The 25951-nt window shown below is 42.2% G+C and overlaps 1 protein-coding gene across 5 annotated transcripts in view; it reads left to right on the forward strand.

Moving 5' to 3' along the window:
- The window catches only part of tmem117 (transmembrane protein 117), a 405506-nt gene that overhangs the window by 330461 nt on the left and 49094 nt on the right, over positions 1-25951 (forward strand). For all 5 annotated transcript variants that reach the window (XM_059978468.1, XM_059978469.1, XM_059978470.1 and 2 more), the window contains one exon: positions 307-466. In XM_059978468.1, coding sequence (XP_059834451.1) covers positions 307-466 — 160 coding nt within the window. The remainder of the gene's footprint in view (positions 1-306; positions 467-25951) is intronic.

Raw genomic sequence — 25951 nt, forward strand, 5'->3', positions numbered from 1 at the left:
GTGAAAAATTGAAATAAATAACTGGGTTTTTGTTGTTCCTCTCCACGCCTTGTGGTGCATTGAGCGGCAATTGTTGTTTCTTCAGAATTTGTTTTTTACAAGGCCAAGTTGCTAGTTCAACATCACCCAGCATGAATGGAAAGTGTGCAAGGAGCTGGCTAGATTCGAACTCGGGACTACTCACCTTGAAGTTTGGTGCGAATGCCACTACACCAACAGCTGGTTAAATAACTGGGAATTGCTGATAAATTTGACACATTTTCTAAACAACAAGTGAGAGTTTCTCACTCTTTTTTCTCCCCTCAGGTCGGTCCTGATCACTCTGACAAGTGTCGTTGTGGTTGTCATCACCACTGACTGGATCAGCTGGGACAAGTTGAACCGAGGATTTTTGCCAAGTGATGAGGTCTCTCGCGCATTTTTGGCCTCATTTATCCTTGTTTTTGACCTCCTTATCGTTATGCAGGTACTGACAAATTTTTTGTTAACCCTTTAAAAGTTTGAGTTTGTTTTGTACAAATGGCTCAGTAGTCATCTAAAGTGAAAGTTCTAAAATTAGACCTTTAAGTTAGACTGTATTATTGTATTGTGCTGTTGAGATTACCATTTATGTAAATAAATAGTTCTCCAAGACATAGTTCTATTGCCTCATTTTTACCAGTGTCTGAAAGCTTAGGAATTTGGTCTGTAGTTTATGAAGAAGGTACAGGAGAAAGATATTTTGACATTTTCTTAAAATATCAGGAACTTTAATGCTACTGCATGGATTTAAAAGGAGATTTGTTGCTCAGTTTTAATATTGACCACTATTCAAAATTGCTAAACAGATATTATTTTTAAAGATGTATGGACTAAAATTTTGTAATGAAGTTTTTATAAAATAATGCCCAAATGGGTAGTAATTATATTAATCAACATTGCAAAATTATTGGTCACTATATTATTTATAAAACTAAAGATTTCTATTATGAAACTCAGAATTGTGTACTGAGTTTTCATATAACACATTGGTTCTACTGTGATCGGAGAGGTGATTACCTAAATATTCATCCATGACCAGTAACTCTAAATTGACAAACTGTAGCAATTGTATATTCTACTGAAATTCAGTTCCATTGAGGTGGGTAAAATGAACTTCAGCAACAATATATTGCACCCTTTTTTATCAATAACCATGAATGAACTTATGGGTAGATATATTTTAGAAAATAATTTCTGGTTATTATACTGTAAGTGAAATTGTGTTACTGATGAGGGATATCCTTTGAATACCCAAAGGTCACTGGTATTCTCAGTGTTGATAAATGATGGGTCTTTTTAGGAGCAGCAGAGTATGAGCTATCTATTGACTATAAACCTTGAAGTATAAAGATTATCATAACCCAAGCTCTGGATTCCTCCCTGAACATCTTCGGCTCTTCTTGAGGATTCTTTCTACAATCTGCCTCTTTGACCAATCTTTGGATGTCTTCCTATCTTTACGTAATCATGAACCTTCATGGGACGTTGAACTGCAATTAGAAACTATATAAAATTAAGTTTCTATAGTTAATTTATATCCAAAAACTGGCAGAGTAAACGTTCAGATACAAATTCACTAGCACATATGGTTTACAAAACCTTGAAACTGGTCGAAAACAACTGCAAATGTTGGAAAGCGAAAATAAACACAAAAGCTGCTGGAAATACCTAAGACTGATGAGGTTCTGATGAATGATCTTTGATCTGTAACATTGCTTCTATTCCCACATACAAGCACCTATCTGCTCAATGTTTCTACTTAAGACTCCAGTTCATGTGTAGACAAAACTACTAACGTAAGCCACCCATTTTAAACATTAAGCTCTAAAGGCTGCATGACAGTACTGTGAATACAAGTGGTGGTGTTGGGGGGGGGGTGGAGATTTCCTAGTTTCTTGGCCAATATTTATTAATTTACTGGGATACAGTATGGAATAGGCCCTTCTGGCCCTTTGTGCTGCACCTCAGCAATCTCCCACTTTAATCCTAGCCTAATCACAGGGCAATTTACAATGACCAATCAGTATGTCTCTGGACTGTGGGAGGAAACTCTGGAAGGCACCCCGAGGAAACCCAAGCAGTCATGGAGAGAACGTACAAATTCCTTACAGACAGTTGCAGGAATTGAACCCGGGTCACTGGTACTGTAAAGCAATGTGCTAACCACTACACTACCGTGTGATGGGAATTGAACCCGGGTCACTGGTACTGTAAAGCAATGTGCTAACCACTACGCTACAGTGCTTTCCCACAATATCTTAAATTGTATCAATGAGCTTCAAATGAATAAATGTGTCTTGCTTCTTCATTTGACTACATATGAGGTCTTAGTTTACATAGATTTACTCCTGTAATTGTCTAATATAATAGCAGCTGCACATCAGAAACAATGAGTCTGTTGCAAAGTGCTTTTGAACATCTCTTCTATGTAAATGTGAGTTACTTCTTTTAAAGTCCCAAAGATTGTCTTTATGACATTAGCCATGAATTACAAGCTAAATTAATCAAAATCCCCATCTTTGCACATAGAATGTTTAACCTGTGTGACAAAGATCTCCCTCTTTATATTTCACGTTCCCCCCACCACTCTTTCTGCTGCATTTCAGCAGATCTAATTGATTCCACTATAACTTCCCATTCATAAACTGAGACTGTGCGCCGTTTTGCCACCACAGATATACACACAATGTAAAGAGTTGAGACCTGCCATCATAAACTCAATAATATCTGGTTAGGTGCTATCCACCTTCCCTCATTCTGTGATCCCATACAAGTACCATGAGCAGATAATTTTTCTTTCTAAAATACATCAGAGTTGGACTATTATTAGAACAAACCATTAATATCAATGTTGCAGCTATCTCATATTCAGAAAATTTACGCACTCATAAATTTTACAGATTTACCTCGATTTGTAGGACTATATTTGCAACCTTTTTTAAAACACTGTGAAATGTTGTTGAAAATATTAAAACACAGGAAGTTTTCCCATCCCAAAATACAGTAGAGCAAGAATATGTGTCAAGAATTCAAGGCAAGACTTTTTTTTCACCAGCCTGAAGACTAATCTGTTTAAATTTATTTTACTTGTTTTCCCTCATGCAACACTGAGTGTACGTCCATGGTCTTCTGCAGCTGTAGCCTATCTACTTCATGGTTCAACATGTTGTGCATTCAGAGATACTCTTCTGCATACCACCACTGTAATAGAAACATAGAAAACCTACAGCACAATACGGGCCCTTCGGCGCACAAAGTTGTGCCGATCATGTCCCTACCTTAGAAATTACTAGACTTTCCCATAGCCCTCTATTTTCCAAGTATCTATCTAAGAGTCTTTTAAACGACCCTATCATATCCACCTCCACCACCTTTGCCAGCAGCCCATTCCACACCCTCACCACTCTCTGAGTAAAAAACGTACCCCTGACATCTCCTCTGTATCTATTCCCCAGCACTGTAAACCTGTGAAGATACACAAAAAAGCTGAATGAACTCAGCAGGTCGGGCAGCATCCGTTGAAAGGAGCAGTCAACGTTTCAGGCTGAGACCCTTCATCAGGACTAAAGAAGGAGGGGGCAGGGGCCCTATAAAGAAGGTGGGGGGAGGGTGGAATGTGCCAGGTGGAAAACCAATCAGAGGAAAGTTCAAGGGGTGGGGGAGGGGAAGCAGGGAGGGGATAGGCAGGAAAGGTGAAGAAGGAACGTACAGGGAAAGCACAATGGGTAGTAGAAGAAGGCAGAGTCATGAGAGAGGTGATAGGCAGCTGGAAGAGGAGGCAGAGTGAAAGTGGGATGGGGGAAGGGAGAGGGAGGGAATTACCGGAAGTTGGAGAATTCGATGTTCATACCAAGGGGCTGGAGACTACCTAGACCAGGGGTCGGCAACCTTTACCACTGAAAGAGCCATTTGGACCCATTTCCCACAGAAAAGAAAACACTGGGAGCCACAAAACCCGTTTGACATTTAAAATGAAATAACACCTTTATGCTATGTATAAACAAACTATAATGTGTTGCATTTATGAAATCGATGAGCTCCTGCAGAGAAAACGAAATTACATTTCTGCATGCAACAAAAACATTTTGAACTCCGAAAAAAAGATGTTGGGTTGAAGGTTACTTTTAAGTAAAATACTCAATGTCTATTTGAGTCCTTCTTGTATTTATGAAAAACGCCGGACTTAAATTGTCCGCCAGCAGCAAACCAAAAATAATGTCAGCCAGCTGTTACCTGAAAAATAAAAGGACTATTTCACTGAACAATGAAAAAATATGAATATACTTAAAATAATAGGCAATTAAAATATTTATCATACTTGGTTAATGGGATTTCTGCTCCTGGACCTCAGCGCACAGCCTCTCAACATCAGGGCTGTATGACGTCACCTTCATCTTTACACAGGATCGCAAGCTGTCATCTGTGAGGCGTGTGCGATGTTTGTTTTTAATAAAGTTCATGTTGGAGTACACCTGCTCACGTACATATGTGGATCCAAAGATCGACAGGACTCCAAGCGCATACTTTTTAATGTTTACATAAATGTCGGGGATAGCATTCCATGTTTCGAACACAAGTTTGTCCGGTTGGAGGAGGTTTTCAATATCACTCCATTTGTGATTCTGAGCAAGAAAGGCCTTCTGACGGACAACATCTTCAAGGTCTGCTGTCAAGCGTCTAAACTTGGACACCCATATGTCTTTGTCGGCTATGTCGGCCAGTTCCATCTCAAGATCAGGTTGACTCACACCTGCCAATGCAGTCGTATTCAGTAGGGATGGATCGATGCTTAGCGGAGTGACCGGGAAGGATAATGTGTTTTTTTCCTCTCTGAACTCACAGAAGCGTTTCCCAAACGCTGTTTGCATTGCGATGATTGCAGAATGTAAATACTCCGAATATCATGTCGTGAGCTTGTTTGAACTCTCTCAAATTGGGGAAGTGAGACAATGTGCCTTTCTGTAAATCTCTGGCAAGCACTGTTAACTTGCGCTCGAATGCCAAAACATCCTCCAACATGTGCAGGGCTGTGCGTCCTTTCTCCTGAAGGGCTGTGTTCAGCGTGTTCGGGTGCGCTGTCATGTCCACCATGAAGTGTAGCTTTTCCAGCCACTCTGGCTGTTCCAGCTCAGGAAAGGTGAGCCCTTTGCTGCCCAGGAAAGTTTTCACTTCTTCCAGACACGCGACAAAGCGTTTCAGCACCTCCCCTCTTGACAGCCACCGGACTTTGTTGTGCAGCAGGAGATCAGAATATGCGCTTTCCAGCTCATCCAGTAACAAATGGAATTGACGGTGATTTAAACTTTTTGCCATTATTTTATTGACAATCTGAATGACAACATCCATTACTTCTGTGCATTCCGGAGAAAATGTTTGAGCGCACAGTGCCTCTTGGTGCAAGATGCAGTGAAAAGTCAGCAGCTTTCTGTCCAGCGACTTCTGCAGTAAAGCCACAAATCCCTTGTGCGCTCCTGTCATACTTGGTGCCCCATCAGTAGCTACTGACACCAGGTGGGTGGTCTTTATTCCTTTGGCTCTTAAACAATTCAAGATAGCCTCACAGATGTCCTCCCCCCGTGTTTGGCCTTTTAGAGGTATCAACTCCATCATTTCTTCCTGTGGCCCGACAGAGTTTACATACCGGCAGAACAGCGCTATTTGTTCAATATCACCTTTGTCTTTAGACCCGTTACAGGCAATCGAGTAGGCCACAGCTGAATTGATGTCTGTAATTTGCTGTCTTGTGATGTCTTCTGCCATTTTTATGGTTCTGTCTTTGACAGTCTTTGCAGAGAGGGGCATATCCCTGATTTTCTGCACAATTTCACTCTTGTTTTTAAAGTCCGTGAATAGATGTCCTGAAATCTTAATGAAAAATTCTTTTATATATTCACCATCTGTAAACTGCTTCCTGTGCCTGACTATTTCCTGAGCGGCAACAAAACTAGCATATGTAGTTGATTTTCCAGACTTCATCCACTTCTTGAAATGATTTTTGCTCAGATCAACCTTCCACATCAGTTCCGAAACGGCTTTTTTTCTCTCATCTCCATCCGGATATTTTTGAGCAAAGGCTGCGTGTTTATTCTGGAAATGTCTTGCGACTTTTGACTTTTTGTTGTTTGCTAGTTTCTCATTGCATATTAAGCATACCGGTAAACCAGTCTCGTCAGCAATGAAAGCAAATAAATCTGCCCACGTATCATTAAATGTTCTGTTTTCTTCAGTCACTTTTCTTTTTTTAGAATTCTCCATAGTTAGCCTACCTTGGATCGAAAAGTTAAAGAAATCGCGCACTGGCGGGTGTCAGGCATTGGCCGTGGTGACGTATATTAATAGCGAAAAAAAAACACGTTTTATTTAGATTGTACAAGATCACCATAATCTTCAAATTTAGAATTACATTTCAAAAACTAACAAACTAACATAAAATACATTTTAATTAAATAATCATTTATTTTCCAAAGCCATAGGGAGCCGCAGCACAGAGATGAAAGAGGCGCATGCGGCTCCGGAGCCGTGGGTTGCCGACCCCTGACCTAGACAGTATATGAGGTGTTGTTTCTCTAACCCAGTGGTTCCCAACCTTTTTTTGGTCATGCCCCACCTAATCACCTCTAAAATCCTGATGCCCCCTGTGGTGATATATAATTCTTATTATTCAAAAAGTGAACTCCTATTCACCTGGAGGAAGCCTAAAAGACTTGGTTTAAACAAGCTTCCAAAGAACATAGCATTCATGAAAGAGAAAAATAAAAGAACCAAAGGACTGTTAAAGTTCTGAGGAAGAAATTACTAAGAAATTGTAAAAAAAAAGAACATTAAGTGATATTAAAATAATAATAAATAAATAAAACAATGCCAATTCATTTCTACAGCATACAAAGAGAGATACACCGTTTAAAAGAGATGATGCAATGTACACACCTTCACACCACCAAGAACCGAAAGCTACTGCAAAAAGCAGCATTGGCGCGACCTCGTACGAGTTTCTTACGCGTTTGGACTTGTTCATTCGTTCCTTCCTACATCAGTCAATTCATTAATTTAATTACGAAAGCCATTTGATGGTTGTAATGATGGTGATATACTATATATACAGTACATACGCAACTACATATGTACATACACACAAGTATTTTTATGTATGCATACTGTATATACACATATGTATTAACTTGCACACACACTCATACTCACACAGACTTACTAGAAAAAATTCTCTGTTAATAACTCATTCTCGAATTGCCCCCCCCTTAAAAATCAAATTACCCTCCTGTGGGGCATACGCTCCACGTTGGGAACCACTGCTCTAACCGAAGTTTGGCCTCATCATGGCAGTAGAGGACGCCATGTATGGACATATCCGAATGGGAATGTGAAGCAGAGTTGAAGCGGATGGCAACGGTAGATCCTGTCTGTTGTGGCGGACGGAGCGGAGGTGCTCGACGAAGCGGTCCCCAATCTACGTCGGGTCTCGCCGATGTAGAGGAGGCCGCACCGGGAGCACCAGATCCAATAGATTAGCCCAATATACTCAGAAGTGAAGTGTTGCCTCACCTGGAAGGACTGTTTGGGGCCTTGCATGGTGGTAAGAGAGGAGGTGTAGGGACAGGTGTAGCACTTACGCTTGTAGGGATAAGTGCCAGGTGGGAGATCTGTGGGGAGGGACGTGTGGACCAGGCAGTCGCGGAGGGAACGATCCCTGTGAAAAGCAGAGAGGGGTAGAGAGGGAAAGATGTCCTTAGTGGTGGGATCCTGTTGAAGGTGGCGGAAGTTGCGAAGGATAATATGCTGGATCCGGAGGCTGGTGGGGTGATAGGTGATGACAAGGGGAACATGGTCCCTGTTGTGGTGACGGGAGGATGGTGTAAGGATGTACGTTTTGATTTGACCATAGCATCTGTAGTTTACTTTGTATTTACTGTAAACCTGTGTCCTCTTGTGGCAGCCATTTCAGCCCTGGGAAAAAGCCTCTGACTATCCATGTGATCCACACGATCAATGTGTGGTTATTTGAGTTAGTGTCACCTTCCTGTCACTTTGAACCAGTCTGCCCATTCTCCTCTGACCAATCTCATTAACAAGGATTTTTCCCCCAACAGAATGGCTGCCCATCAGATTTTATTTTGTTTTTTTGCACCACTGTCTCTAAACTTCAGAATGGGGATTCACAACCTGGGGTCCATGGACCCCTCAGTTAATAGTAGAGGTCCATGATGTCAAAAGAGACTACTGTTTGTGAAAATCCCAGAAGATCAATAGTTTCTGAATTAATTAAACCGCCACGCCTGGCACCCACAATTATTCCACAGTCAAAGTCACTTAAGTCACATTTATTCCCCATTCTGATGTTTGGTCTGTACAACAACTGAACCTCTCGACCATGTCTGCATGCTTTTATGCATTAAGTTTGCTACCATGTTACTGGCTAATTAGATTTTTACATTAACAACCAGGTATATGGGTGTACTGGTGTATGTGTGTATGTGTGTATGGGTGTATGTGTGTATCGGTGTACGGGTGTACTGGTGTATGTGTGTATGGGTGTACGGGTGTACTGATGTATGTGTGTACAGGTGTACTGGCGTATGTATGTACGGGTGTACTGGTGTATGTGTGTACGGGTGCATGTGTACGGCTATGTAGGTGTAAAAGTGGCCAGTGAATGTTTTAGGAAATGTTGAGCATTACAGCTTCAGCTTTAAACTGTACATGTTTTGTGATTAACCAGAGCAATAACTTAATGATACAGATTATAAATAGTTTGGGTTAACTGGTGTCATAGTGCCAGTCCATGGTCATCCCTTGTGCTGAGATGAGGCCACCCTCAGGGTGGAAGAGCAGCACCTTGTATTTCATCTGGGCAACCTCCAACCTGAGGGCATGAATATTAATCTCTCCTTCCAGAGATCAAATTCCCCCCTGCCCCACCTTCTTCCATTCCCTACTCTGGCCTCTTTCCTCTTTTCACCTGCCTATCACCACCCCTTGGGTCTCCTCCTCCTTCCCCTTCTCCTATTGTCGACTCTCCTATCAGACTTCTTCTCTGGCCTTTTATCTTTCCCACCCACCTGGCTTCGCCTATCACCTTCTAGCTATCTTCCTTCCCCTCCCCCAACACTTAAGTCTGGCATCTTCTCCCTTTCTTTCCAGTCATTTCCACAGAGTCTGCTTGTCCTGCTGAGTTCCTTCAGTAGTTTGTGTGTTGCTTTGGAGTCATAATGTTCAATTTAATTTGATATTCTAAAGCAATGGTCCACTTATCACAGTACAGCTGGGGACATGATATTAAGGCTATCTCAAAAGGATAAAAGTTACCTTTAAATTTCAACTTGTAAGGTATAAATGGATGAAGGTTCACATCCAGAATTCACTGTGCATTTACAAATTCATTTTTGAATTTGTTCATGGGACGTGGATTTTTCAGGCAGTGCAGGACACGTTGGCCATTCCAGGGGACAGTTAAAAGATAACCCTGCTGGTGGACTGGGAATTACAAATGGTCCAGATTGGATTGGATTAAAAAAAATGGAAGATTTCCTTCCTTCAGAGACATTGGACAACTTGGAGAGCTTTTTAAAATGTCCAGCAGTTTTATGACCAGAAAGCGCTTATTAGCTTTCTTTTTCAGTTTTTTAATTTCATGAATTTAAGTCCGCCACCTGCCAACCTTGGGTTCAACCAAGTGTCTCGATGATCCAAGCCCCTGGATACTGCTGTAGTAATTTCAAAACTAAGCCATCAAATCACTTTAATTTTTACAAAGTAAAACAAAGGATTACAGAGTATTAAACAGAAAGGCTTTCATGTAATTAGCTCCTTTCATGTCCCCTTCAGGACATTCCAAAGCAGTTTACAGTCTATGAAGTGCTTTTGAAGTATAGTCTTTGGCGGAATGTAATAAATGTAGCAGGGAATTCGTGCAAGCTGGCAGGCACAATGATGACTGAATAACCTTACTGAAACATTCATTAACATGCTACAAGTGGTGGCAAACTTACTCACCCTCAACGTCCTGCTTCACGGACTTCCGCCAAACTAGATTTCAGAAGTGAAGTAGAGGTTAGGTTAATAGTTCACTTTCAGTTCCAGCAGCTTCAAATTAGATAATATTAATTTTGGAGAGACTTTATCAAGTGTCTTCTAGTGGTCTATATAAATAAATCTCATTAACATTCCCCTGTATGCTGCTTTAGTTAACTTAACTCTTTTCAAAGATCAATTCAGTAAAGGTCCACACCTTACTCATTACAAGACTCACGTAATTATCATCATCATCATCATGTGCTGTGTTGTATGACATGGACGATCATGGACTATGACCATGATGGATCTTGGCAAATTTTTCTACAGAGGTACTTTGCTATTACCTTCTTCTGGGCAGTGTCTTTACAAAATGGATGACCTCAGCCATCTTCACAGAAGGTCTGCCTGGCATCAGTAGTCACATAACCAGGACTTGGGATATGCACCAGCTGCATACACGACCGTCCATTACTGCTCCCATGGCTTCGTGTGATTGATTGGGGGTGGGTGGGGGTTGGAGGGGAAGCTAAGCAGGTGCTACAGCTTGCTTAAGGGTGACCTGCAGGCTAGCAGAGTGAAGGAGCACTTCACACCTCCTTTGGTAGAGTCGTATCTCCACCCTGCCACCTGAAAACTCGTGAACCTAATTTATTTTCACCTCTTGCCAATTTGTTGAATGTGATTAAAGTTGGAGGTGTATAAAGTTGGAGGGACCGGACATCCATCATAAAAATGAGATGATGGGGGCTAGGGAACATGAAATCCTTGAAAAGATCAGGAGTGTGTGAGGTGTCAGTGATGTTGGTAGGAAGGGACTGGACTTTGTTATAGTAGATATGATAGTTGTTGAGGCAGCTCACCCTGTTCTTCTTGAGCACTGGTACGATTATTACACTGTTGAAGCAGGTAGGATCCTTTGACTTCAGCAGTAAGCAATTAAAAATGTTCTTGAACACTCCCACCAGTTGGTTGGGACAGGTTTTCAGAACCCTATCAGGTACACTATCACTCTCAAAGTGTGCATAAAAGGCGTTGAGTTCATCTGGGAGTGAAGCATCACCGCCAGTTAGTATTCACTTTTCGGGAAGTAATGGTCTGCAAATCTTGCCAGAGCTGATGTGCATCCAATTCCAGCGGCCCAATCAGCAGTGGGAGCAGCACAGGGAGGAATATATTTAAGTACTAAAGAGGCAAGTGGAGTGGCCATTGTTGGGAGTTCCTGTCCTTTGGTACAGCAATCTTGCTGTGAGGTCTTCAGTTTTATTTTCTAGAGTTGGAAGTCTAAAGCCTCTGCATTTCTGTCATACTTGTAGACTAGTTTGACATCCCTGCTTCTATTTTCTTACTCAGGACCCAAGTCTGCTCTCTGAGGTTAGTCAATATTAAGTATCAATGAATAGTTAAAACAATGAAGTACCCATGGCTGTGACTGTGGAGTCTAATCGGAGCTGCACGCAAAAAAGTTGCCACGTAATGGCACAACCTTACCAGAAGCAAGATAATTCTCCCCTGCCAGGAGAATTGGTGGAAGCAGATATGAAAATGATGTTTAAGAGGCATTTAGACAGATGGATGACCAGTCAGGGTACAGAAGGATATAGACAATGAGCAGACAGATGTGCAGTTCAAATTGGCATCAAGGTCTGCAGTACTTGCTGCTTTACCATTTTCCACACGTCCTAATGCCTCATTCCCATCAGGTTAAGCCTTTTGCCCGACTGCTCAACACGCTTCATGTCTAACAGGGTTAGCATGCAGCTGGTGGGCTGATGTGTCTGCTTCGGTTCAGTATGACCCTGCGAAGCAGAGACCGCTGAATAAAATCGTACAGTTTAAACAAAAATGACTGTGGTTTGATAATTGAGATCTTTTCCCTGGGAGATGTGGTGATAAATTAAACAATTTAAGTGCTGAACATTAAAAAGGAACAGGTAATAAAGGAACACGATGTCTGCAGAAATTTTACGTAGGTGGAAACAATTTTGCATGCTTGAATGATCTACCCATTTCTGCAAAGCCAAGCACATCGAAGAAAGGCTCTGTATCCCAAAGAAGCGATTATATTTTCTCCCCTTCTGACACGATCAGCAACCATTTTGCAGTTCTTTTCTGTCATATAACATAAACATAAATTTGATAGGAAACTGACCTGGAGCTGACAAAGCAATAAATGGAAAACAGATTTACAGAGCTGAAGATGAATCAAGAGTCTGGTACGAAGATTAATTGAATATGTGGGAGAAGGGATTGATGCTCTTGGTGCCCTTGTGGTTCCCCCAAAGTTCACATTCAACAGAATGCCAAAGACTTCAGAAACGAAAAGCAAAAAACACTGTGTGAAGAGCTTGGTAGTCAACGGTCATTCTTTTCAGTAGGGCTGAGGAAGCTTTCTTCCAGTTCTATTGGGGATTTTTCTTACTATGGAGACAGTTTCACTTCAGCTATCAGACAGACCTGACAGAATAAATCTCTGATCCCATGACAAAGGAGACCTGTAAATCTCTGATCCCATGACAAAGGGGTCCTGTAAATCTCTGATCCTATGACACAGGGATCCTAGGTGACAGGTGACCCATGTACAGATGCCTGAAGAAGAATGTATAGTATTTGTAGAATTCATGTTACACACACACACACACACACACACACACACATACACACAAAATCTGACTCTACACAGGCATGTATATCAACATGTGATCTGACTCCATCCATTTCCTCAGCCCACCTCTGATTCCCTCTGACTGTCAGTCCTTCCCTCCCTTAGTCTGTCCCACTATCTTGTCCACCTCCATTTCAACTCACTGCCTTTCGCATACCTGCTTTCCGCAAGGTTTCTTCCCTCATCCTATCCCAATCAACCCTGCTTGCCCTCCATCAGTCCAAAGCTACTTCTGCCACCTTCCCTTTCCAAAGGTAAAGGCAGCCAATGAAACTGCTGCTCACCCTTTTCAGGGACGTTCCCCAAGGACAATAACCCTCAATCTCCACTCATTCTCCTCCCCACCCCAACCCACCCACAGCAACTGGCTCTCCTCAACAGACCTTCCATTTGCGCAGGGGCAGACAACCACCAGACACTGGGGAGTCCAGACTGTCTAAATATGATCCAAAGCACAATAAAGGAGGCCAGTAACTGTACAGAGGACAATTACCATTGGAGCTTAGTTTAAAATAATCAGTAGAAGAATAAAAGTGAAGTTGAAGTGTTATGAATGTGAAGCAACTCTGAGGGGCTGAAAGGTACAAAGTTGTCCCCTACATTTTGAGAATCGCAAGATCGCTATTAATTTGGGTCTGGGACCCAGGAAATGAGAGAGAAAGAGACACTCAGAATACACAAGGTTTGGAATGTGTCCTGGCCTCAGCGGAACGGAACCACTGATAACGGCCATTGTCTATTGGAGACGGAATTGTGTATTGAGTACTGTACTATTCATTGAAACCCCTCAGGGGACAACCAGAGTGGTCTGGTTGAGGGATTGCATCATCCCAACCTGACTGACATCTGAGACCCCGTGAGTAAGGATAAAAGAGGTGTCTGGGGAAAACCCCTTTAGACGCACCAGGAGAAACACTAGAAATCCCATGACAGCGTTTGACAGCAAAAGCCAGTGGGGGCTCGTGTGTGTGTCCTCCCTTGCCTGGGTGGTGAGCTTACCACGGAATAACGGTTTAGCTAAAGGAGAGGTCACAATTGAACGGCCACGACAACGAGACACCTGATGGATCGAAATCATAAAGGAAAGCCAACAAGTTATTCTTCTAAATCTCTCTCTCTCTCCAACAATTGCAACCCAGCGGTCCCCAATGGCTGTAGCCTGCACGAACTGAACGAACTTTATATTTCCATTGGACAACTCATTATCCCCTAGACAACGATAGAGCTTATTTCTTATTGATTATTATTATGCCTGCACTTTTAGATTTAGTATTGACGACGTATATTATCTGTATATTTGCATTGATATTATTTTTGTGTATTTTTACTAATAAATACTGTTAAAAATAGTATCATCAGACTTCAACGGACACCTCTATCTTTGCTGGTAAGACACCCAGTTACGGGGTTCGTAACAACATGGGGCCTCGTCTCGAGATTTGATACCAAATTGGAGGGCCAGTAAATCGGGCTTTTAAGTCAAAAGTTGGATCTGGTTGCGCAGGTAACCAGACGGGAAACCAGCAAAGATGGACGTAGACGAATTTATAAAAAACCCAACTCCGGAGGCACTAGAGGCTGCCACAAAGTCGGACTTGATAAATATTGCGAAAGGACTAAACCTCGCAGAGGTGAGGGTGTCAATGAAAAAGCGGGAGGTGCAGAGGGCCATAACTCAGTATTATATTGTGAAGAATGTGTTTTCGGCTGAGGTATTGGAAAATATCCCTGAAAAGGTACCAGCTAGTGGAACGGCTCAGTTAGAGTTGGAGAAATTAAGGTTGGAACATGAAATTAAGTTAAAACAGCTGGAAGCAGCTGAAAAGGAGAAGGAAAGAGCTGAAAAGGAAAAAGAAGGAGCCAAAAAGCAAAGGGAGTATGAGCTCCAGCTAAAGGAGTTAGAGGTGAAAAGGGAGCGGGAAAGATCTGAGAAGCAGAGGGAGCATGAAATTAAGTTAAAACAGCTGGAAGCAGCTGAAAAGGAGAAGGAAAGAGTTGAAAAGGAGAGGGAGACAGAGAAACAGAAGAAACATGAAATGGACATGGAGAAGTTAAGGCAAGAGCGAAGAGCTCAAGGACCAGACCGAGAGGAGAGGTTTAATGTTAGTAGGGAGTTTAGGTTAGAACCTCCATTCGAGGAGACGGATGTTGATAGTTATTTCTTGCATTTTGAAAAGGTGGCAGTGAGTCAGAAGTGGCCCAGAGAGCAGTGGGTGGCGTTGTTACAAAGTGTGTTAAAAGGGAAGGCACAACGGGCATATGCGGCGTTGTCCATGGAGGAGGAGGAGTCTGAGAAATATGAAAAAGTATAAGAGGCCATTCTTCGGACCTACGAATTGGTACCTGAGGCCTATAGACAAAAGTTCAGAAATTTAAAGGAAGTGTGGAATCAGACATATGCAGAGTTTGCCTATGAGAAGGGTGTGCTCTTGGATCACTGGTGTGCAGCAGCAATGGTGGAAGAGGATTTTCGGCGTTTCAGGGAGTTAATTCTGATTGAGGAATTTAAAGGTTGTGTTTCGGATGATATACGGATGTATTTGAACGAGAAGCCGAATAAGTCTATATCCGAATTTTCTAGGTTTGCAGATGAATATGCCCTAACCCACAAGGCAAAGTTTTCCTCGAATAAGAGTTACCAGAAAGACTGTGGGAACGGTAGAGAAAGCCCACTGGCTGAGGCAGAGATCCAGCCAGGAGCTAGTGGTAAAAATAAGGAGGAGGAAAGGCAAGACGGCAGGAGACCTGGCTTGACCTGTTTTAATTGTGGAAAGGTGGGTCATATTGCATCTAAGTCCCTTGTTCCGAGGAAGGAGACAGGAAAAGGGAAAGCAGCAGTCCCTACAGGGTGTATTGTGTTGATCAGTAAATCGACGAGAAAGCCCCAGGTAGACAGAATACGAGAGGGGCCTGAGAAATTTATTTCAGAAGGAACCGTGTCTGTGAAAGAGAGAGACACACCAGTTCCAGTGCGGATCTGGAGAGACACTGGAGCTGAGCTGTCATTGATTCGCAGTACAGTACTAGATTTTGGCCCCAAGACTGGAGAGGTAGCTTTGAGAGACATAGGAAAAGGGACAGAAGCTGTGCCTTTGCATAGGATCATTATAAATTGTGAGCTGGTATCTGGACCAGTTGAAATAGGGGTGCGATCAGAATTTCTGAGAACTGACGTAGACATCCTTCTGGGTAACGATTTAGCTGGTGGTGAAGTTTGGTTGGTCATGGAGCTGACGAGCCAGCCTGTAAGTGTTGAGGACCTGCCCCTAGATTCCGAGATCTATCCCGCATGCGCGACCACTCGCAGCATGTCGAGAAAGACAGCTGGGAACGAGACCAGTTTAATTCAGGCCAGTATCGATTTGGCTGAGACGTTTTTACCGACCCTGTACCAGGAGGGGTTAGAGGGTGTTAAAACGGAGAATAGGGAGGTGAAAGAGAGTAAGGTAGACCTACCCTTAGCCAGGAGGAGATTTATAGAGGCACGGAGTAAAAATGAGAAACAGATAAGGCTGTTAGAAGGTCCAGGATTGGACATGGATGATCTGTCTGGCTTGACAGAACTATTTGAAGAAGATGAAAATTTTAAAGGTGTTCCTGATAATGAAATGAGGGCAGTCCTAAATGAAAAGGATGCCATTACCTTGAAGAAGTCTGCTGGGTTGGCAAATGAGGTTGTTTCAACCCGCAGGGTTGAGTTTACTCCTGAAGGGAGTTGCCCAGAGAGTAACTGGGAGGATCAGGGGAACTTAGAATTTGAAAAGGGTACGGGTATTGAAAGCCTGGAAGAGGCAGATGTCCCGTTTGAGTGTGTTCAAGATGTGGATGCACGTGGTACTGAACCTAGTAATGGAACTCAGAAAAAGTCTGAGGTATTTGATTCAGTTGAAAAGGAATGCAGTCCTTGTGGGTCAGGTGGACTTGGTTCAGTGAAGAAAGGGTTAATCTTGGTACGAGTGGGAAGTGAGAATTCCCAGTTGTTTGTGTTCGAAGCTGCGTTAAAAGTTAGTGAGGAGATAAAAGGTGGTGAGGTGAATATTATTATTGAAGGAAGAGGGAAAAGTGTAGTTCCTAAATTGAATGAAGAAAATTTAAAGTCTGGATTGGTGTCAGAAACAGTAACCAGGCTGAAGGGACAATGGCTTGTTAACACAGTGCCTGCGAATCAATTACAGGTTGATTTGGAATGTAAAGGTGCCCCACACGCTATTGTTATTCAAGAGTGTGCTGTGAAGAGGCAGAATTTGAAATGCTGTTTGGACAAAGAGGGATTGCTTGCAGATCTTAAACTGAAAACTAATAGAATGCAGGGTCCTGAAGATAAAACTAATGACTTGCTTAAAAATAAAGAATTGTGTGGGAATTCAGTAAATGGGCTAAGTTTGGAAAACATTGTTGATAAAATAACTCCTATGAAAGGAGCATGCAAAAGTCTATTCCACACTGGTGCGCAAGCTAACCACGTGGGAGTTAACTGGAAAAGGGGCGAGGGTTGACGGGATGCCACTTTAAATAACAGGATCCGGTTTTAAGGGATTTCGACAAAGCATGTGAATAATAACGACAACCCCATGGAAGATTGACTGTTAAGTTTGAAAGTAAAATAAAGATTAGTATTTGCATGAACTTTTGTAATATATACGTAAGCTAAGATCACAACTCTCTTGTTTTGCTGAAGGAAAATAAAAATAGGTGGTTATTAAATTGGAGTCTGATGCTACAAGAATTTATTAAGGTACAAGATATTAAGATATTAAAGGAAGTGACAATGTAATCACTAACTGTTAGATGCTGAATTGAATGTATAACTGTATTACTCTATAGTGAAAAAAAACTCTTGTATTGTGTTAGATTCTGAAATCCTATAAGACTCTGTATTAATTAATTTTTACCTGTGGCAAAAATCCTAGAAGGAAGGGGGTGTTACGAATGTGAAGCAACTCTGAGGGGCCGAAGGTTACAAAGTCGCCCCCTCCTTTTTGTGAATCGCAAGATCGCTATTAATTCGGGTCTGGGACCCAGGAAATGAGAGAGAGACACTCAGAATACACAAGGTTTGGAATGTGTCCTGACCTCAGCGGAACGGAACCACTGATAATGACCATTGTCTCTTGGAGACGGAATTGCGTATTGAGTACTGTACTATTTATTGAAACCCCTCAGGGGACAACCAGAGTGGGCTGGTTGAGGGATTGCATCATCCCAACCTGATTGACATCTGAGACCCCATGAGTAAGGATAAAAGAGGGGTCTGGGGAACAACCCCTCTAGACGCACCAGGAGAAACGCTAGAAATCCCTTGACAGCGTTTGATAGTGAAAGCCAGTGGGGGCTCATGTGTGTCCTCCCTTGCCTGGGTGGCAGGCTCACCACGGAAGAATGGTTTAGCTAAAGGAGAGGTCACAATTGAACAGCCATGACGAGACACCTGACGGATCAAAATCATAAAGGAAAGCCGGCAAGTTATTCTCCTAAATTTCTCTCTCTCTCCAACAATTGCAACACAGCGGTCCCCAACGGCTGCAGACTGCATGAACTGAACAAACTTTATATTTCCATCGGACAATTCATTATCCCCTAGACAACAATAGAGCTTAATTCTTATTGATTATTATTATACCCGCACTTTTAGATTTAGTATTGACGACGTATGTTATCTGTATATTTGCATTGATATTATTTTTGTGTATTTTTATTAATAAATACTGTTAAAAATAGTATCATCAGACTTCAACGGATGCCTCTATCTTTGCTGGTAAGAGACCCCGTTACGGGGTTCGTAACAGAAGAAAAATTATATTGCTCAGTAGGTTTGTAACTATCAGCACATGACTCTATAACTCACTGCCTGAAAAGGTAGTAAAAGTATTAACTGAAAAAAACCATAGACCAAGAGGTAGGAAGTGAGATTAATTTAAAGGCTATTTTTGGCTTGCATGCACAAGTAGTGTAAAATAATCCTAGAATCTGTCAGCTAGAATAAATACAAAGATGTAGCCTAGAATTTGAATGCGTGTGCGGTTCCTACCTGCAAATTGGTTGCTTTTGGAGTGGAATGCAGTTGTGAAGATTTCTGGGTTAAAATGTGCCACACTAGACATTTAACTGAGCACTTTGAGTCCCACTCCAGGCTTATGTTCAGGATATGATTTTTGCATCAGACAGATATGGAAAAGAATGACGTAATCCCCTTGGAGCTTAGTCTGGATGCTTTAGAGAGAAACATTCTGAAATAAACCCTTCGGCCAATCTACTGCGACTGTGCCAGAAACTGCCTTTTTACTTCAAGTCGAAATTAAAGTAAATTTATTATCAAAGTACATACAGTACTGTGCACATACAGTTTATACAGTATATTGCTAGGGTGCCTCAGATTTTTGCACAGTATTGTTGTGTATTGTAATTTTATGCACTACTCTGTACTGCTGCTGCTGCAAAAAAAAAACAAATTTCATAACAATTTCCTCCTTTGAGATATGGAAGGGTATGGGAGCACCCAAAAGAAACCCACACTGTGATTGGGATAATGTGCAAACTCCACACAGACAGCATTGAATCTGGGTCTCCAGTGTTATGAAGTAGCAGCTCCACCCGCTGTGCCACTGTGTCAAGCTAAGGTATGCCTGTGTGTTGGTATTGGAATTGGTTTATTATTGTCACGTGTCGATACAACAAAATGCTTGTCTTTCCTACTGTTCATACAGATGAGATCATTACACAGTGTATTGAGGTAGCATAAAGTAAAACAATAACAATGCAGAATAAAATGTAGGAGCTACCGAAAAAGTGAAGTGCAGGTAAACAATAAGGTGCAAGATCATAATGGAGTAGATTGTGAGGTCAGGAGTTCACCTTATCTATACAAGAGGTCTGTTCAAGAGTATAACAGTGGGATAGAAGCTGTCTTTGAGTCTGGATCTACCTGATTTCAGGCTTTTGTATCTTCTACCTGATGGGAGAGGGGAGAAGGGAGTCTGTCTGGGGCAGGTGGGTCATTTGCCATGCTGGCTGCTTTACTGAGACAGTGAAGAGTACAGACAAAGTCCATGGAGGGAAGGCTGGTGCCCATGATGTACTGAACTGTGTCCACAACTCTCCGTAGTTTCTTGCAGTCATGAGCAGAGCAGTTACCATAACAAACTGGGATGTGTTATAATAAGTCAGACAGAATGTGTTATAATAAGTCAGTAAAAATTGGTAAGGGTCGATGGGGACATGCCAGATGCAGAGGCATTGTTGAGCTCTCTTGGTTGTGACATAAACATAGTTGGATTTCTTGGCTGTGACATCAGCATGTTGGTGGTGACATCAATGTCATTGTCAGCACAAGTGAACTGTAAAGGCACTGCTCCTTGAGCAGGTCCCTCCATCCACTACTTCTACAGTCATTCTGCTCTTTCATACCCTGGAGTACAGGTCCTCTGATCCAGGGCTTTAACACAGTAATACATAGATGACCTTTGTCAATTTTTGCATTTGTTGATTTTCACCCCCTTGAATTTATCCACTGATTTCTCCTTACTGTATTAATTAAAGTTTAAATTCCTGACTCTTACTAGACACTTGTACCTGAAGGTCGGATCCATAAACAGCATGCTTTAGTGCAAATAGCATATAATGGCTGTTCAATGCATAAATTCAATTTATTATGCCCAATTTTATTACCATACCCCAAATCATACCCCAAAGCAATTGGATGAGCTATTCACTTTTGCACAGAAAATGATGTTGAATTGTGATTTGTGTAGCTGGATTGCATTAACAGCATGGAATGAGCATTTTCTCATTTAAAGACACAGTGCTGACACCTGAAAATCTGACATGTTATCTTCAGGATTCACAGCAGGCTTATCAAAAATCTCCACAAAGCCATCTGGTTCTGCTGAAACCTACTGTGAGTTCCTGCAACCGGGCCTGGCGTGACACAGCCACACCCATCAAGACCTTTTTTTTTCAGGAATACCATAACCTGTGTGCATTTGCCTGGAGAAGAATGTATTTGTAGGAATTCATGATGGACACATATATAGGGAAGGGCTTATGTTGTACACTTATGTCAGAACTATTCTCTCTGCTAATTCTCAAACTTCTTACCACAGGATCATTCCAGGCGATTGCTGTAGTTCAGTGAAAGTTCATCAGTAAGGTTAACCAGGCACTTTGATACTGAGGAATGACTTTATCTACTTCTATTCCAGTAAGAGGTATGTCATATATTGGCCAACACGAGGAAATCTGCAGATGCTGGAAGTTCAAGCAACACACACAAAAAATGCTGGTGGAACACAGCAGGCCAGGCAGCATCTATAGGGAAAGGCGCTGTCGATGTTTTGGGCCGAGACCCTTTGTCAGGACTAACTGACAGGAAAGGTAGTAAGAGATTTGAAAGTAGGAATTAGCAATAAAGAGATCCAGAGCAGGCAAAAGACCAGAGTGGGGTGTATCAGTAATTAAGTGATCCTACTTTCAAATCTCTTACTATCTTTCCTCTCAGTTAGTCCTGACGAAGGGTCTTGGCCCGAAACATCGACAGCACTTCTCCCTATAGATGCTGCCTGGCATACTGTGCTCCACCAGCATTTTTTGTGTGTGTTGCTCATATATTGGCCAATGGGATTATATGGACTATTGGCTTCCATGAATTGCAATGTTATGCTCAATAATCCCAACTGTTCCTTATTGTGCCTTGTGGAACATCAGGTGGCATTTTTACCATTTCTGTAGCATTGTCTTTTTTATGAGGCTGATTTGTTAGCTCGACAGTCAACCCAGCATGGATGGAAAGTGTGCAAGGAGCCAGCCAGATTCAGACGCGGGACCATTAGCCTCGAAGTCCGGTTCTGATGCCTGTACGCCATCAGCTGGCATCCTGGCATTGATGGCCAGATAGAATCATTGGCATGTAAACCATGACATAAGGACAGAACTCTCAGAATGAGGAGAGAAGCTGTCATTCAGCTATAATCCTCAATGAAAAGGCATCATTGAAATGAGAGATAGTTTGCAGCATTGTCATGTGACACGTATTTATTTTCAACATATCCTGGCAGCACCCAGGATCCTTAAAGAGGACCACAACTTTGTTGTGGTTTAGAAGCTTGCATGCTTCAATGATTTGCCGAGCTCTGTTGGCTGAAGTCAGTGCCTTGTGCTTTGTTGCTAAGGTCATCCATGCCAAACAGGTCAAAGGGTAGAGATTCACGCGTTCAACTCAAGGCTAACAACCCTGACTGGTAAAACAAAATTGTTACAGAAACAGCAATGAAAAATCCTTCTACATCTGTGTGCAATAGTATTCCTCAGACTCCACCCGACTCTTGCATGACCAACTGTAGTGAAAACCAAGCTACTGACACAAAGTAAGCCCTGGATACTGCCAGAGATGGAGGAACTTCAGTGCACCCTAAGCACCAGTGGCATTACGGGCAGTGAGACCCAGAACTCATTCATCCTTATGGAGATTGGGCTTCCAGACTTTGTCAAAAGCCTCCACTGCCAAGAATATGAATCTTAAAGGATGAAAATATTCTCCACTTTCCTGGTTCATCAGTTGTGTGAAGTTCCCTTGCAAAGGCATCCTCAAAATTCATGTTGGATTATTCTGCCAGTCTGGTGGTACTTTCCGGTATATTCCAAGCAGGAACAGAGAATTCAACATTGTGTGTTGAGCGTTGCACAATCTTACCTTGGACGGGGAGCAGTGAGTTCTCAAGGAAGAAGAGGATGAAGTCCAAGGGCCTGGAAGCCCATGGGGAGAAGAGAACTTGAAAGGGTACAGGAGGAGAAATCCCCAAATGCAGACCTGCAATGCCATTTGCCTAGGGACGGGAAGAGGAAGGCCACCCACTGCAGGAGAAGGATTTCCTTTACAGCGAGAAGTTCCTAGTTACCATTCTATGTCGACAGAATTCCATGCCACAGAAGCTAATTGTATCAGCAATGCAATTCTACATTGAGCTGACCAATCTGATAACATGAATGTTCACCTCTCCTACTTTGAGGTTCATCTGTACTGCTTGATACACATCTACACAGAGATGCATTACCCATTTACTGAAATGGTTTGTTGTAGCATCCATTACATTACACAATTTTTCCTTTGTAAATGCAACATATGCTGCAGTGCTTTCTTTCTGCTATCTTGATGTAATTATGTTTGGTGCCATCTGTCTGGATGACGTGCAAAAGCTTTTTCTGCACTTTGGCATATGCAATAATAATATACCAAAACCAATGCCTGTTGAACAGGTAATGTTCTCAACTCTTAATATTTGTTCCTGCTCTTCTGTGCAAGTGTGATCTTCATTTCAACCTTTCGCCACTTGTACTTGTTGTTAAGCAGAGTAACCATAATCACTGAGTGTAATATACATAACACCAGTGTAGTCTGATTGAGGTTCTAGGGATTTCAAGATTCAAAGTAAATTTATTATGTCACTATATATTACCCTGAGATTCATTTTCTTGCAGCAATTCACAGTAGATCAAAGAAATATGATAGAGTGAAAAAACTACATACAAAACAAGGATCTTGGGGTCCGAGTCCATAGGACGCTCAAAGCAGCTGCACAGGTTGACTCTGAGGCTAGGAAGGCATATGGTGTGTTGGCCTTCATCAATCGTGGAGTTGAATTTAGGAGCCGAGAGGTAATGTTGCAGCAATATAGGACCCTGCTCAGACCCCACTTGGAGCACTGTGCTCAGTCCTGGTCGCCTCACTACAGGAAGGATGTGGAAACCATAGAAAGGGTGCAGAGGAGATTTACAAGGATGTTGCCTGGATTGGGGAGCATGCCTTATGAGAATAGGTTGAGAGAACTCAACCTTTTCTCCTTGGAGTGATGGAGGATGGGAGGTGACCTGATAGAGGTGTTTAAGATGATGAGAGGCATTGATCATGTGGATAGTCAGAGGCTTTTCTCCAGGGCTAAAATGCTTGCCACAAGAGGACACAGGTTTAAGGTGCTGGGGAGTGGGTACAGAGGAGATGTCAGGGGTAGGTTTTTTACTCAGAGAGCGGTGAGTGTGTGGAATGGGCTGCCGGCGGTGGTGGAGGTGGATACGATAGGGTCTTTTAAGAGATTTTTGGATAGATACATGGAGCTTAGAAAAATAGAGGGCTATGGGTAAGCCTGGTAATTTCTAAGGTAGGGACATGTTTGGCACAACTTTGTGGGCCGAAGGGCCTGTATTATGGTGTATGGTGTAGGTTTTCTATGTTTCTATGATGAGTCAGCATAGAGAGAAGAGGTAGAGAGGCTTATCAAATGGGGTGAGAACAACCTGAGTTACAACATGGACAAGGCAACGTATATATATGATTTTGGACTTCAGGAAGGCACAGATTGACCAGACTCCATCGCACGTCAATGACGGGCGTAGAGCAAGTGAAGAACACAAAGTTCCTTAGTGTGTATATAACAGATGATCTAACTTGAATCTACAACACCAGTCAAAAAGTAACAGCAGCATCTACACTTTCTGAGGAGATTGAAGCATCCAAGACCCACTGCCCCCATTCTAACAACTTTCTACAGGAGCACCATCAAGATTGGCCTGTCTGTCTGTTTCATTGTGTGGTATGGAAGCTGTAAGGCATCGGCCTGCAAGATGCTATAGAGAGCAGTAAAATCTGTTGAGAGAATCATCAGGATCTCCCTTCCTCTTATTTGTGATATTTAATGGCAGATGAAGGACCCAGAGCATTGTTGAGGATCCCTGCCACCCATCCAACAATCTCTTTGACTCACTACCATCATGAGGGAGTACGGGAGCATCAGAACTAGGACTACCATACTGGGTTATAGCTTCTTCCCTCAGGCTGTGAGACAAGGCTGTGAATACCCTGCCACCACCAAGGTCTTGTCACTAGACTGGTGAGCTGTTTACTATTTACCTGTGCTGCACACTACGTGTCCTTTGAATTATATTTTATTAACTTATTTATGGTAATATTTTGATTTATGTGCTATGTATGATATATGTTTTGTGAGTGCACCATGGTCTGAAGGAAAGTTGTTTCATTTGTTTGTACATATGTGCAGTCAGATAACAATAAACTTGAACTTGAAAGCACTCTGATCTTCTGAACAGTCTATTCAGAACTGATAGGAACAATCTTCCAGATCCGTCACTTAACTCATCTGTGCATTTCCACTTATTTCCCTTTGAGGTATAGTCCAAAGCAAAAGAGGCTCATTCAAGAACATCTTATATCTCTGCTTTCCCGTTCCCATACTCATTCCTGTTCCAACATGTCAGTTCACAACCTTCTTTTGTGCCACAATGAGGCCACCTTTATGTTCCCTTTCGATAGCCCTCAACCTGATGGCATGAATATTGATTTCTCATTTTGGTAAAATTTCCCTCCCCCTCCCCTTGTCTTCTATTCCTCATTCTGACATCATACCTGTTCTTGCCTGCCTATCTCTTCTTCAGGGTCTCTCCACCCCCACCCCTTCTCTTTCTCCTGTGGTCCACTCTCCACTCCGATCAGGTTCCTTTTTCTCCAGCCCTTTACCTTCCCTACCCACCTGGCTTCACCTTTCACCTTTTTATTCTGTCATTGCTCCCTTTCCTTTCCAGTCCTGAAGAAGAGTCTCTGTCCGAAATGTTGAGTGTTTATTAATTTCCATGAGGTTGCCTGACCTGCTGAGTTCCTGCAGCATTTTGTGCGTGTTGCTTTATATCTCTGCATGCAGCTTCTCTCATATTTTACTTTGTTTAGCAAGAATCTCTGCACCAGGTAAGTGACAATGGTAACTGGAATGAATTCACTCCAGGGAGGGATAAATATCAGAAGAATGAGATATCCTGGCATTGACACTCAGATGTAATCACTGGCAGACAAGCATGTAAACCATGGCATGAGGACAGAACTCTCAGAAAGAGGAGAGAAGCTCTCATTCTGCCATAATTCTCAATGAAAAGGCGTCATTAAAATGAGAGATAGCCTGGAGTATTGTCATGTTACACATATTCATTGCTCAAGCTTTCTAGACGAGGAACAACAGCCCATACAGCTATACTGGCAGATGCCACCATGATCTCAATTAAACTTGTCTGATAATGAGCAAAATTGCAAAACACAACACGCCTTTTCATCTGATGCTGTGTCTTCACTGAAATTTATGCAAAACCAAGAGGCATTTAAACAATAAAATAAGTAGACAATCTGTCTTTTATAATAAACACCCTAGTGGTTCTCATAATTTACATTCTAATATAGTGGTTTACTGT

This window comes from Hypanus sabinus, chromosome 8 (genome assembly GCF_030144855.1).
Source record: "Hypanus sabinus isolate sHypSab1 chromosome 8, sHypSab1.hap1, whole genome shotgun sequence".
Lineage (NCBI taxonomy): Eukaryota > Metazoa > Chordata > Chondrichthyes > Myliobatiformes > Dasyatidae > Hypanus > Hypanus sabinus.